At 43.4% G+C, this 15,122-nt stretch overlaps 1 protein-coding gene across 1 annotated transcript in view; it reads right to left on the bottom strand.

Annotated features, from left to right (window-relative positions):
• Positions 1-345: 345 nt before the first annotated feature.
• Positions 346-15,122, bottom strand: part of cacna1ab (calcium channel, voltage-dependent, P/Q type, alpha 1A subunit, b) — a 180,094-nt gene continuing 165,317 nt past the window's right edge. The window contains exons 43-45 of the mRNA XM_039613577.1: positions 9,157-9,355; positions 6,535-6,773; positions 346-5,931 (exon numbers count right to left, since the gene is read on the bottom strand). Of these exons, the coding sequence (XP_039469511.1) occupies positions 5,203-5,931; positions 6,535-6,773; positions 9,157-9,355 (1,167 nt within the window). The 3' untranslated portion in view covers positions 346-5,202. The remainder of the gene's footprint in view (positions 5,932-6,534; positions 6,774-9,156; positions 9,356-15,122) is intronic.

Below are 15,122 nucleotides of genomic sequence, written 5' to 3'. Positions count from 1 at the left end.
GAAACACCTGCTCAGTCATATATACTCACAAACTGTCACAGACACCACAAACAGAGGAAATGTCTCCTTATGGCAGCAGTAGCCCCGCCTCCCTCACAGTGGGACAAAGCGTGGATGGGTTGATGGTGGAAAACATGGCTTCTGAGGATGAGGATGAGCCTGAAAAGTGGTCCAGTGCCATTGTGAAATTGTGTAATAACATCTCTATGACCTCTGCTGCTGCTGCTCCCTGCCCTCCCCTCCCCAAAACTCCCCCCTCCATCCCCTGGAGTCAACAAAACCTCTAAGAAATTGCCTTCTGCCCCTCCCACCCGTCCCTCCCCTGCCTTGCTCTTGACCCCCCCTTACACACACACACACACACGCATGCACACATTTAGTGCTGTACAAAGGGGAGACCACAGAGTGGCTTCAGCTACATAAGCACAACTTTTGGCAGCACTACTGTACATTAAAACCCACGGTGTAGTGTTTCTTCTTCTTCTTTTTTTTTTAAAGAGAGCCCTTATTTCTGTGTTTTTTCGAAACGTTGCCTCACGACTGACCCGCTGACACAATTTCACAGCCGACTGAGCAGATGGGTTGGTGCATCTGTTCGGTTTTCCTTTATCCCAGAAGGAAGAAGAAAATCCAGAAATGATTAGTCACATGTTTAGAAAGGTGACAGAAGCCAGAGGTGAAGATGCGAAGGAGATGTGGAGAGAAGTGATGACTGAGCAAAAAACCTTGCAGACCCTCCCCTCCCTCCCCAATCCCGTGCAAAACAAAGAGAAACACCAACAAAAACTAATAAAGATCAAATGCTCACTGATCTTTTTTATCTTCAAAGAGAATGGTGTTTGTTTTTGGAAATGCTCACACACAACATGCTTTCACAAAAGGGCAGTGTTGTGTGTCGGCCATTTTGGATCTGCTGTTACAATTCTGGACAAGCGAGTGGTGTCATGGAGCCAAAATGGAGGTGGCTTTTCCTGCCTGGCTGTCAACAGTGTGGCGTGTCGGTGCGTCGGCAGGCTGTTGACGGAGAGGAGTCGGTGTATAATGTGCTAGTGAAAGCAGAAAGGTGGGGTTACCGTTCCAACCTCTGACACCACACCAGGTAAAACCATACAATAACTCAATCTGACGGCTGCGTGTTATTGTGTAGCTGACTCTGTGTTATGTTGTCTATCTAGCTACCTAACTCTAGAGGGACCTGAGAAGTAAGCAAACTGCCGTGCACCTCTGTAAAACTCTCACTACACCGCCTGAAACTGGACCCAGGACATCTCCGGGATGGACACGAGATGGTGCCACACCATAGCCAAGAGGGCTAGCCAGTTAGCAGGATCCTGAAATGATGGTCATTTTAGTCTGTAGAGGCCAAAACCTCAAGGCTTTGATTCCAACTGTGTGGATCTCTTAGGATTTTGGCAACTTTTACAAAAATCTGTATGTCTGAATGGGAGTTTTAAACTCGTCCGTCCCATTCTGGATGTGATGTGGCTTTCCTGCTTCGAGTCTAGCCTTTTGACTGTTTCCTCACTGTGGCCCAGTTTTAAAGTCACCACACTTCCCATTTCTATGCTAGCATGGGCGCCAGTGGGACTCAACTTTTAAGGCGTAGTGTGGATGATCTCATGTACTACAGTGGATTAAGGGTTGAGGGGGGTGAGTGATGGACAAAATGGGGCATGACAAATTTGACTCGGATACAGAAGGCACTGTGGCTCTGTAGGGGGCTTTGGGGGAACATTCCCCACCTGCCGTAACCTCTTGATTGTAGGTGAGGACAGAAAGGGGGTTTCGTGTTATGCGCCCCTTCATGCCCACCAAGCAAATGAACAGTTAACAAAAAACAACTACCCCCCCAATCCACATCTTTCCAACGCAACGCTCAACTACTAGGCCTGGAGGCAACGCATCTTTTGGAGAGAATAGAAATTTGTGGAGGGAAAAAAGGGATTCGTCATCAGGAGGAGGGAGGGAAAAAGACAGCTACAGAGGTACATGAACTGTGGGGGTGTGATGTCATGTGACGTCTGGGGAAAAAAACATCGGTGCCAGTGTTCACATTTTCTCAGATCTGCATGTTCCCGTTTCCTCGGCCTGTTTTACAGTACCACTGCGTCGTAGGTTCACCTTTTTGAAGTAATATGATGAGGATGCCTATGAGGTCTGCATAGAGTCAACACGTGGACTGGGGTTTGTTTACTGGCTTTTGCAAACAGCGCGAGGTTTTAAGAGTAACTCGATTCCTTGACTTCTTCGTGAGCATGATCGGTATGCAAAATAAATATTTATCTGAAACTCTAATTATACTCTGTTGTCTATAACTACATCTACGATATCATATCTAGGTTTATCTGTAGGTAATCAACTATATTTATCTATACTTTATCATTTTGTCCTAGAGTTATTGAATATTCAATAAGTGTTATCCCTCATAACAATAAGGATGAAATATTATTAGTCCTAAGTGTTTCTGTCCTGAACCTTCAGCATCACTCTCTACCAAGCTGAAAGAACAGACGTCAAAGCAAATGGACAGCAAAAGAAGGATAAATCAGGGAAAAGAAGGTCGGTGGATACTGAGTTTGGCTTTGGCAGGGAATGGTTTCACCTTTGCTACAACCTTATGTGACTGAACTGGGGTGACTAGTTGACTCTGGTTAGCCAGACCTGAGAGAAGGGGTTGTAGGGTTGGGTGGAGGGTCAGCATTGGCGCAGACAAGCAAGCGGAAGGGCGGACTGACAAATGGACAGATATTGTCTCTCGGGCTGCATCCATGTTTCCTGCAAAACGCTAGGACTTAACATATATATCTTGCAAAGATATAAGGTAAAGATCAGCTTTCACTCCTGATCTTGAAACTAGGATGTGGCTCAGAGACTGTCCTGTAGACGGGGAAGGTAGGGCCAATAACATAACATGTTTATCACTGCCCCTTGGTGGCAAAAATACTGACCGACACCAACACTGTACCACTAATACTGTGCTGATCTCACTACAAAACTACAGAGCCCAACAGATTGAAAAGCTTTTTTTTTTTGGCAGCAAGTGGGAGAATTCAATCTCAGTAGAACTTTAAACTCGGTAAAATGACCTTTCTGAGCACCTCTTGAGCGTGAAGAGAAGACAACGTTTTCACGGCTCTCAATAAATTGTCCTGCCTCTAACTCTGAACCTAAATTACTGATCTTTGGGTTGGCTTGACAGAGTTCTGACCCCTTGTGAACCACTGCAGGTCAGATAACTGAGAGTCCGTCTGACCTCCAAATCCACCATTCCAGAGAGAAAAAAGTGTGTCTTTAAAAGAGTTGCATTATAGCACGCAATGCTGCTCAGGAAGTGTTCCCAAGCTGCAGTTGCCTTGAAACATTGCAGCAAGGCATCAGAAACCCGATAAACATCATTGAACGGGGGAATAATAACATAATGGATGTAAACAGGATGAACATAGCATACACAGCATAACTCCAAATAACATGACAACAAATCTACAGCAACAATTCAACCAATCATCACCATTATCATCATCATTGTCACCATCGTTTTGCATTGACATTGATATCATTATTCATAAAAGTGTCATCATTAACAATAATAAATAAAGTGTGTTAGAGGTTCGCTTCTCCATGCCCTTTCTCCCTCTTGTTTCTCAAGTGCAGACGGAAACTTTAAGGTGCTCCTTGTCTTCTAACAGGTTGCGCTAACAGAGCTTTGGGCAGAAACCGAGACAAATAAAATACCCAACTGTCAAAACCTGCTTCAGGTACAGAGAAACCACAAAAAAACATTTCTGCTGAGATCTGAGAGAGAAAGAAAGAGCTGGAAAGAAGGGAGCTTCTTTTGTAAACCTAAATGCAAAGTTTCCTACAAAGCCCCCCAGGTCCCACCCACACCAGTTAGATTTCCTCTCTAGTATGTATTTAATCAGTCATGCAGGTTTCCATCAGATTTTGAGCTCTGAAAAAGATCAAAGGAGGCTGAGCGAATGCAACAGAAGAACCAAGCTCCAATGTCCTAAGAAGAACAAGAAGTAAACGACAGAAGAAATACTGAAGAAATTAGTCTTTTTTTCCCATCCCTCCTTTCCTCTCCTCCGCCCTATTCAACTGTGTGATGTCATTTCCTGTCGGGTCATCCTCTGTTGAGTAACAGAGAGGGAAGGGGCTTGACAAAGTGTCCGACTCCCTTTCTCTAGTTACCTGAGCCCAGCCCACAAGTGCAAGTGAACAGGAAGTGAGCCCACACTGTGGCTCTCCCCCCTGACACCAATATTACTACTACTACTACTCCTATCACCACCATCTGCTGGACAGGAAGTGATGTCACATCAGTTCCATCAGCACTATGCGAGTCCTTAACAGTAAACAGAGATGATAAAACTCATCAAATATCAGCCAGCGCTGTGATTGGCTGGTTTTTGCAGTATAGGCGGAGCTTCCTGGTTCTGTCAGTTGGATAGGAAAAAGGTTCTAGATAAAGTGGTTGTTCTCCCTTTTTTTTCTTTTCAGTGTTTGTCATGTAAAGTTTCACTGTGTTCTTCATTGTTCAAGTTTGATTTTCTGGAGGCATAGCTTGGCATGTAAGGGTTGGGGGGTCCTGGCTTTTTATTAATTGATGTATCTGTCTAGGAGCAGAGTCTATGCAGCGGACTCTGTGTTCCAGCTCATTTTCAGGCTTTTACAGTAGCAGTCTGGCCAGTGACAAATAGCACACGTCTAGCAAATCTAAGCAATCAGGCATCAGTCTGAGAGAAGTGCTTTTAGGCCTTGTAACATTGCACTTTAATAACCTCGTGCTCCTCCCTTGCGTGCACTCCCACACCTCTCTTTTCCTCCTGCAGCCAGGTCTTGATGATCAAGGCTGATTCTGGGAAGTGTAGTTCTGAGATTGAAAGAGGCAGAGGTAAACTGTGTCCAGGCCTTGGCGGTCTCTTTTTCTTTTTTACCCATATGCTGCTCTGTCACTCATTTGAGTCTTACACAAAATGTGTAAAAGGCTTTTCTGCTGCCCCCCCCCTTCCACCCCTTCCACTCGTTCATAGTCTGAGAGCTGAAGGTAGAGGGTTTTGAGGGTATCCAACCCCTCCCACCACTCTGTTTTGTTTTTTGTTTTTTTTGTTTTTTCTTTTAGTCTACATATCCAAGGCCAGAGCACTGGAGACTGCTGTTCTTCTTCTCCTCTCCTGCCATATCCCAAGCTCTTTATGGTTGCTAGCACCAGTCATCCTCATCCGTCTCACTGTAAGGTTCATGCAGGCCCTTGCGGGGCCCTCTGGCATGGGCAGGCCGGTGGTGTGGGTGGGGCGGCACCCCTGGTGGTCCCCGTCGGTGTGGGGAAGGTGAGGATGAGCGGTAACCATTTGGTACCCTACGTGGATGCGGGTGAGGGGGTGGAGGAGGCCCGTGGCGGGCAGTCCTAGGTGAACGTGGGTGTGGGTGAGGATTTCCTCCATGTGGATGAGGGTTGCCGTGGGAGAGGCTCTGCTCGTAGGCGGGAGGCTCGTGGTGACGCTCATACTCATAATCTCTCTCGTAGAAGGGCCCGTCACCCTCCAGGCTGTCCCCGGGTGGAGGCCCGCTCCAGCGGCTTCGGTGAGGCGACCTGGGTGAGCCGTGGAGGGGCGAGCGTGGGGACTGGTGCCTAGGGGAGCGTGGCGAACCATGCCGGGATGAAGAGCCCCCGTGGTGGGGAGAGGCGTGGCGTGACGGGGGTCGGTGGTGGTAGCCTCTGTCATGGTCTGGAGGGGAGAAGTGTCGTGGAGAGGGTGAACGCAGGTGGCCTGGCCCTGGGGGGCCATAGCTGGGCTTGCGGACTGCGGGGGAGTAGGTGACATGTGGGCGTGGGACTGCAGGGGTCTGAGGCAACTGGCGGCGGCCTCTCCTTGGAGTGCTGGTCCCCGAGGTAGAGGGAACCGGGCTGCCGCTCACCGAACTACTGCCCTACAGCAAAATGTAAACAAGGAAAATCAAAACGCACCACAACAATAACAACAGAGACCAGAACAGAGTAGAATGGAGGTGAGATAGATAGACAGAAAGAAAGAGAGATAGATGGATAGATAGACACCATTAAAAATCATTCAAAAACATAGTGATGAAGCAAACAATTGACATCAAGAAGCCACATGTCACATTGAAGAAAAATGGACAGGGAAACGGTGACAAAGAAAAAAAGAAGCATAACAGAAAAAAGAGAGATTGATATCCATAAATAGAAGTGTGGAAATAACCTTTTGTGAACTCTTACTGGAGATTAAGGGTCACAATATATGTGAAATGATTAACTACTGTCCTCAAGTCATAATAAGAAGATTCCAGTACATAAAAATATAGATCTAAGATAAAAACAGGTCATACCATACTATAATTGCATGTTTAGACTCGTGCTTGAGACTTTGTGTACTCTCATGTATTAGGCCATTTCTGATGTCCTATTAATGCCACCAAAATAAAAATCAACAGATCAAGTCATGTGTCTGTGAACATTCTATAAGGAAATTGAACAGCTGAACCTTGACAATAATCTGTGCTTTTGGAGCCCACCTGTCTGTGACCTCGCCCGTCAGGCCCCTCGCTGGGCGACCGGGACCAGTGACGGTCGTGGGGATGCCTGTGGGAGTAGTCGTGGCGGTCGTGGCCGTACCGCTCCTTGTCCATAGATCCGTGATGATGGTGATGGTGATGGTGGTGACGACGGTCCTTGGTCCGGCCACGGTCCCGCTCGCGCTCCTTAGGTGGCAGATCACCTGACTGTGTAGTGGTGCTGAGGTCTGTGCCCAGGCCTGGCAAAGAGACGTCTCAGTTTACATTTAAACCAATAAACCAATAATTTTATTATCCTTGAGAACATATTAACGAAAATTCTACTCAAAGATATTCTTAATTCTCGAGAAGCCTTTATTCACTTGATTAACACGATAAACTTTTCATGTTTATTGTAAAGCTAAAATTCTTAAAACTGAAAAAAACATGCAAGAGGAAAATCCACTCCAGTTGTGCAGTCAAATGCAGAACATCTCCACTCCAGAGTCGATGTGGCAGAGCAGAGGATTCTTCATCAGATTAGAGAGCTCTTCAATTATAAAAGGGTTTTAGAGGTTAACTCTGTCAGCGTTGTGGGATTAGTTTTACAGCTGAAGCATGCAATTTGGACTCACAATTAATGATGAAGTGTGCTGTCTGCTAGTGAAATGTTCTTTTCAAGGACTTCTTTGTGCCAAGATTTGAATTGCATTAATATTTGTGAATACGATGATCTGTAAATGTATGTTTACTTAGGTAAATGGAGCAACTGCTGCTGAATTACTCTTGACCTAGCTGCAAACAACAAAGCACGCAGTACTATATGTAGAAGTTTCTAAATGTCCATATGTTGCAATCTTAAAAGGTACTATCAAGGTACTGTTTTGTCGGAAATCAATTGCAAGTAGTTGCAGTCACCATCTGGTCACCCAGAGGTTCATTGGACTTTACTCTGAATCGCTCTGCAACAACTTTCGATCACAAGGTGATTATATAGGTTGCATGGTGGGAGACAACCTGTCTCCTAACAATTATGGTCCTTCTAGGACTAACTACAACCACTGATTGGTGAAGGTTTGTAAACCATTACAATCTAATGCATAAATGCAGTGCTAACGTATCGCAATCATGAGCGAAACTCATCTGTCACATGACCTTTGCAATAGGAGACTCAGCTGGTTGTCAGCTGGTTGTATTCCAGTTCTATTCCTATATAAAAGCAAGGTTGCTGACTCAATTTGCAATTAAACCATTGCCCAACAACGGACCTAGCAACTAGGTCACTATTTGTAGAGAAATTTCTCAATTTCTGTTTCAAATCTATGAGGCTCTAGTTTGGCTCTGAATGTAAGCAGTTAACGTGAATTTCTGTGTATATAGAAGGCAACAGCTTTCTGATGCAAAAATGTTAGTTTGAAGATGGCAGGTAGTTGCAGACCTGGTCACCCTTGTTGAAGTCAAAGGCAGCAGATTACAAGTTCATTGCACACGGTTGCAATAAATTTTTGCACGTTTTGGTCCTTAAACTTAATAAGTTAAATGAAAACAACATCCAACTTGAGGCTAATGTTTCATTTTACAAATATCCATTTTGAAGCTAAATGGAAAAGCTAATCAATTCCTGTGACCTTCCAGTCCTTAACTTTAGAGAAGGAAAAGCATGTTTACAGCTGAACTGGACTTTGACTGTTTATGTGTCTTTTGTAGCATTTTTAATTCACTTATTTTGCAATTGTGGTTATGTGTACTAGCATATATATTACAAGAAGTCTGTGTTACATTTTTTTTTGAGTAGATATTCTAATACATTATTTGTATTTCAACATTAATAAGCACCTAGTCTCTGAATACTTGTATAGGTTTATATCTTGCTAACCAAGCTAATGTTACTAACAAATATTGTTACTTTAGTGACAATCAATAATAATTGATTTCTCATAGTGTCACAAATCACAAACCAATGGGTATTTTTTTTATTCAGTCTACTGGTCAAACACACGTTTCTTATGCTAACATGGCTAACATGCTAAAGTTTAGCGTGTGAGGTTGAATTTTCTTAGTGTTATTTTTCAGCCATACCATCTATGATGTAGTATAGTTTAGCATATCATATTAAAATGCCACATACTAATACAAATCGTAGCCTGTTAGCAAGACTTAAGTTTCTCCTTGTGTTATTCGTGTAAAGAGACTTGGTGACATGAGAAAACTCCTTTCTTCCAAAGCACAACCTGTGCTTGAATGAAGTGAAGTCTTATTATTTTGTCTACTTATTTCCAAGCCCCAGTTTTTTTTCCGGACTCTATATAAAAGCAAAGTTAAATCAGCAAATAAGTTAAATGCTCATGAACAACCACAATAAACTTGCCCTAAATTTGTGATTGTCCGTGACTGTACATCCAATTTACATTATTTAATTTTAACACTAATTTTAAGTTACAGTTTTAAGGATCTTCTCATGGTGTTAAACATGACAGTCTGACCACAGCAATCAAAACACCAGTCAGCTTAGCCACACCATCTGTACGCAGACGACACACTGCTCTCACACTGAGATTTATGGCTCATCTTTCTTTGGTGAACTGAACACTGGTGCACATGTTGGTCTGATTTCAAAGGAGACAACCATTCTGAGTTACTCACCCGTATCTGCGTCGGTGTATCTGGTCAGGGAGCGCTGTGAGGTGCGGTGGCTTCTGTCCCTGTGCCTGCGTCCTCCATGTCTCCCCTCCTCAGACACCACCCTCTCCAGCGAGTAGTCGTCCAGCCTCACGCCCCGGCCTGTGCGCCCGTGAACTAGGCTGGACGTGGAGCGACGCATCGGACTTGTGTCAGTAATGGTCTGCGAGGACAAAGGAGACAGAGTAGAAGAAAATACAGAAGAGGGAGATAGAGGCAGATAGAGAAATCATAAGGTAGGGGAGAGAAAGATAAAAAGAAGTGAGATTTAAGGCCTTGGACTGCTGGAGTGGAGTCCGCCCTCATGTCTGAGAAGGACACCAGTCACTTCAGTGACTTTTGCTGAGTATATAACATTACAGTATTGGGCGTATAAGTGCTGTATGATCAAATGCCAACTCTTGATTTAGATGTGTGGTGGTTCAGAACAGGACAGCAATTCAGGATTTCAGAAGGTGCAGTTTGATTTGATAATATGAATATTTGGCTTGTGTGCTGTAGTGTGTGGTGACCTATACAGATCTAAATATGATTTCTGAATAGCCTAATCTGACCCCAGCTAACGGATTTAGCATTCATGTAACTTGAAGGAAAGGACCTGGAATCCCTTAGTATTAAGTCTAAGTATGAAACAACATGTGACACCATGCCTCTTCACCAAAATATGGTGATATGAAACACACAGATATAAACAGGGAACTCACAGGGAGAGGAGAAAAGGGTAGCGCGACAGAGAACAAGCATGAGGTTGAGCTTTAGAAACCATGCCTCACATGCACAGAGGAGCTATATTGCGCTTTTCCCCACGGCAGCCATATTTCATTTACATCACACTCGGGTTGAGATACCAGACAGTCTTTTTATGGTTTGATTTATAATTAAAAACACAAATTGCAAAGCTGAAAATTCCACATTACTTGGCATTTCTTAAAAAATGTGTATATATTTATAGCTATGAATGGAAAAAGAACAGATTTTATGTAACTTTTGCTTTATTATAATTAACTGGATGACAAAAATGTCATGCCAGAGGTATGAAACACATGGTAAGAGAGTCTTAGTCCTCATCATTAATGAGAATGATACAAAGATGGTGTGGGAGGAAAACATTACGTCAATCTGACAATAAAGCACCAAGGGTTACATCTTGTTCAAAGACTGATCTTGTTTCTCAGTACATGCATACTCTCTAAGTATGATCGAATATAAATCAAATATGGACACTATGTGGATAAGACAATCCATCATTCTAGGCGCTCTGAGTCAGAGCAAAAGCTCTACAAGAACTCAACAGGAAAATCCTATAAAAAAACCCATTAAGACAAAATGTTTTACTGTCCTCTGGCTGTTTGAATAAACAAAATAATGAAGAAAATATCAAAATCAGGTTTAATATAATCAGTGAATGGGTGACGTGGTAAAGCTTTACTTAAAAAGAAAAAAAAATAAAGTCTACATTAACTTTCTGCTCACTCTGAAGGCTCATCTGCTCATCTCATCTACTCACAGCTAAAATGTGACCTACAACATATATACTGGGACCAGTTCTACATGATTTTCCTGCTGGGTTCACTGTCAGGCTTCTCTGCCGGGGAAAAAGACCCTGCCCACACTGTGAACCCCCACAAAGCCTCACATTAACTCGATGATAAAGCAGGTCAGTCTGCAAGCAGCAGGCCAGACAAAGACAAACACAGGAGGATTCTCTGCCCTGAGACGAACGTCACGACTTACAGACAGCAGTTTGTACACTTGGAGCAGCCTAACACAAGCCATGCATGTTCTCTGAGTGGCTGGCAGTATAGAAATGTGTACACCCTTAATCCACCTACACACACACACACACACACACACACACACACACACACACACACACACACACACACACACACACACACACACAGGTGCACAGAAAAACTTGTGTTGGACTTCGAATAGTTTATTTTGACAAAAAGCCTCATTTCTCCATTTTAAGTTGATGAGTTTGACAAAACAGCATTTTGTAAAGTGATGGTTTATTGAAGAATAAATAAATATCATTAAAAACCATTAGATATACTTTTTCCCCCATTATTTGGACACTACAAAGGCCAAAGCTAATATCAAAAAGTTGCATTGTTACAGCCATAAATCGTAGAAACTTTACCTGCTGCCACTTTCAGTGTTTTCAACATGGATCTTCAAGTTTCAGAGAGAGGATCAAATTCTGTGTCAGACTGACCCACCCTCGACGTAGAGGAGCTCCACCCTTCATGAGAGCTAGATTTCTGGCTATAATCCAGAGACCAAACAGAACTTTTGAGTGGAAGACTCCATCTGTGTCCAAATCTGAAGACAGTGCATTAGGTGAGGAGCATGATCAGGAGTACATCTGTCTTTTTTTTTTTTTATTTAAAAGGTTGTTCCCCAAGAAGCTGTCCCAAGAGTCAGACTGTCAGAGTTTCAGCTGAATGTTCTGAAAATTCTGACTGAGAACAATCAGCACTGCGGTGTGTCTTTGGCTAGAATAACAATATTCAGTCAGTACCGACCCGACTTGCCCGATTCGACAACTCTTCCCTCGTACTAGTAAGTTTTTTATTTCGTTTTAAGTTTTGGTTTTTAACTGAGTTTAAGTTCAGTTTCAGAGGATGTTTTTGTGTTTCAGTTTCAGTGTCTTTAGTTAGTTTATCAGTCTCTTTTGTGGTCTTATTGTATACCTTTTGAGAGCAGTTAACTCACATTCTTGTAGACATCCAAGCTCTCAGTAAACTAGTCCATTAATGCCTCATCAGGCAGGTTTTTTTCATTTTTATGTTTCATCCCTAGTTATACTGTTAATTATGTATTGAAAGCAACTTAAAGTAAGGTGCTGAACACAACGCAGCTACATCATGAGCATCACACTCTGCCTTTCATGCCACCTTTTATGCTACTGAACATCAGGCTTTGACTAAAGCAACGTCTTGCCTCATTGGCATACCACTTTCTCTCGCATCCACAGTGAGACTTTGACACGTCATGCATGAGTAATGACATGCCGGCACCCTGCCTATCCCCGGTACTGGCCAACAGTCACATATCAGGGCAGTCCATGCTTTTCATCATACACTGTTGACCCGGTCTGCAGTGATGCAAAGGATTCAAATGCACAGGTAATAGACACACACAGACGAGCACACACAGACGCTGCGTACGAGCCGGACCCCTGTGAAACTCTCACAGGGAGTGAGAACAATGGAGCGCAGAGCGAGCTCAACATGAGCAAACTCGAGAAAGAAAAAGGAAGAAGAAAAAGAGAGACTCAGATAGCTCAAAGAAAAGCCGACAGAAGAGGAAGACAGAGGAGGAAGGCCTGATCAAAGTAGATCTGAACAGTGACAATTAGGTCAAAGCTGAATCAAAGAGGCTCGAGTGCCAGATGGGTGGGGTTCACTGCATTAATGTAATACAGAGGTTGACTTTTTCTAAAGGTGCATCAATGAAGGAGGACACAACCCATTACTGCAAAAAAACTATATGTAGACAACACAGAGATTTCTTTTAAAAAGGCATAAAATTCCTGCTTGATACTGACTTTCATATTGTGTCTACAGACATGAACACAAAAGTGTTGCACAGCACTGAAAATGGTGGCTTTTGAAAACTAGATAGACGTTTGATTTATCCGAAAATTGGGAAAATCGCTGAGTTTCTTTCCAAGAGATGAATATCCTTTTCTCAGAACACTTGAGTGTGCAATTGGCCACTCTGGAAACACTGGAATATTTGGTGAATGAGCAGAAGCAAAGAGGTTTTGAATTTCTATTCAACCGACTGACCCACTTGGTCCCACCTCAGTGTTTGATTGAAAACTCGATCATGGCCCGTGAACACGCTGAATGGCTGTTGAAGAACAAATGTCGGCCATACAGAGTGCTGAAAATTTTGCTGAAATGAAAAGGATGTGGAAACGCAAAATGCCCTGAATACCAGGGCAGGGGCAGTTTCTTTGACACCGAATGGCGAGTCGAACTGTTTCACTGCTGTTCAGCTCCACCCATGTGGCACCTGACGTGGGGCGGAATGACCAGCAAAACTACAATCTGCTGCAGATCCAGTTTGGAAAGACAGACCAGCAGAGAGAGACAGAGGAAACAAGCGGGGGAGAGGGCAGATGGAGATAGAGCAAGAGGTACATACACTGAGGTTATTTCCGCGAGGCCTGTGTCTCCTCCGCTGCAGAGCAGGCAAACACAGAGATGATAACGTAGAGCAGAGCAGTGTAGCACGCACACGCATGTACACACACACGCACACAGAGCACAGGCCCGACGTAGCATAGCCGCCAGGACCCGAGGAGAAAAAAGGATGGAGAGAGAGAAATCGATAAAAGGATAAGACAGTGATTTGCGGAGGAGAGAAAGAGAGGATTTGTTTTTTGAAGAGGACAGATGAGGATGTCGGACAAAAACACAGGAGGATGAAAAATGAGATACAATAAAATAACATAAAGGAAGTAATGAAGGAGGAGTTGGGGTGCAGAGACAGGAGAAAGAGAGAAAGAGAGAGTTCAGTTAATTTCAGGACGTCCAGCGCGCAGCACGCATCAGAGCCAAGAGATCTGCGGGCGAGCGAGAGGAGACAGAGGACATCCCCACACACACACACACACACTTACACACACACACACACACTCTTACACACACACACTTACCGAAATAGCACGAGCACTCTGGAAGGCAGAGCAGTGTTAGAATACAGTAAGTAACAGTGTACAGACACACATGTATACTGTTTACACAACACACACGCTTAAACACAGATACACACTCACAGATACACGCACAGGATATTTTCTACAGAACGAGCTAGCTTTCCGTAGTTTCTGGATACTTTACGATTATAGAGACATTTTTCATTTCAAAGCAGCGTCATATTAAACTACACTAAACCTCAACTCTATTTTCCAGAGTTGAAGACTTAGCAATGTTCAAATCTATAGGTAACAGACGTGGGTCAAGCAGTGTTTGCTTTAATGAGTGCATACTAGTGCGCAGGTACTAAATATGAAAAGCATCTAAGACAATACAGTACAATAAATCACAGCTATGGTCCATATCACCTTGTTAAACATTTGTTTGCTGACTCTGTTTTCCTAACATTGGATAACTGTACAACAATGTGAGGGTAAGGTGATAAGTGTTAGCTTTATTGTAACGTTACATTTAATAAGTGCTTCCACACAAACATGAGTAAAAAGGTATAAGCTGATTTTTTATTATATACACAATCCTGCTGTTTACTCCAACTGCTCGGACAGAAAAGCCTTATGAAGGAACCAACAGTGAACCAAAGTGAGAGCAACATGACGTGATGCAGTGAAATGCTGTGGACATGATTGTGTTGGTGTGTGTGTAACTGCAGCCAGAGGCTTCAAAGTAAGTACGTAGGTCCACAAGAGCTGTATGTGACATGTGCTGAAATGTTTGATTAGTGGAGTTTCAATAATCCTTCTTTAAAGTAAAAAGCAGATTTATTGTGCTATTTAATTAGATCCTTACTGAACTATTGCAACACCTGCCTTGGCGTGACAGGTTTAGCTAACACACCTCTGATTGTGGAGGGCTGGAAAAGCTCTCTGTTTGATTGGATTTGTGTGCCACAGTTAAGTGAGGATACACAAACCTGATCTCCAGATGTATTGAATCTTTTCTTTGCCAAAGTTTTGTCAGTTAAAAAAAACAGGCACGCCTTACGTGCGTGCACCCATCATCATACACGCCACAGCTTCATTTCAGTGACAGTGTGGGTAGCTGAGATCACGCTCTTCATCCTGTCAGCCATGCCCCAATATAATGAACTGATGACCCACTTTTTGTGTAACTTTCACGTCAAAAACCGTGTGCTTTGTTTGCCTTTAAGTGTTGCAGACACTGAGTTTTATTTATTTCGCAGCTGAAGAGTGACTC

Source organism: Oreochromis aureus, linkage group 6 (genome assembly GCF_013358895.1).
Source record: "Oreochromis aureus strain Israel breed Guangdong linkage group 6, ZZ_aureus, whole genome shotgun sequence".
NCBI classification, from domain to species: Eukaryota; Metazoa; Chordata; class Actinopteri; order Cichliformes; family Cichlidae; genus Oreochromis; species Oreochromis aureus.
This window is presented reverse-complemented; position numbering and strand designations above follow the sequence as displayed.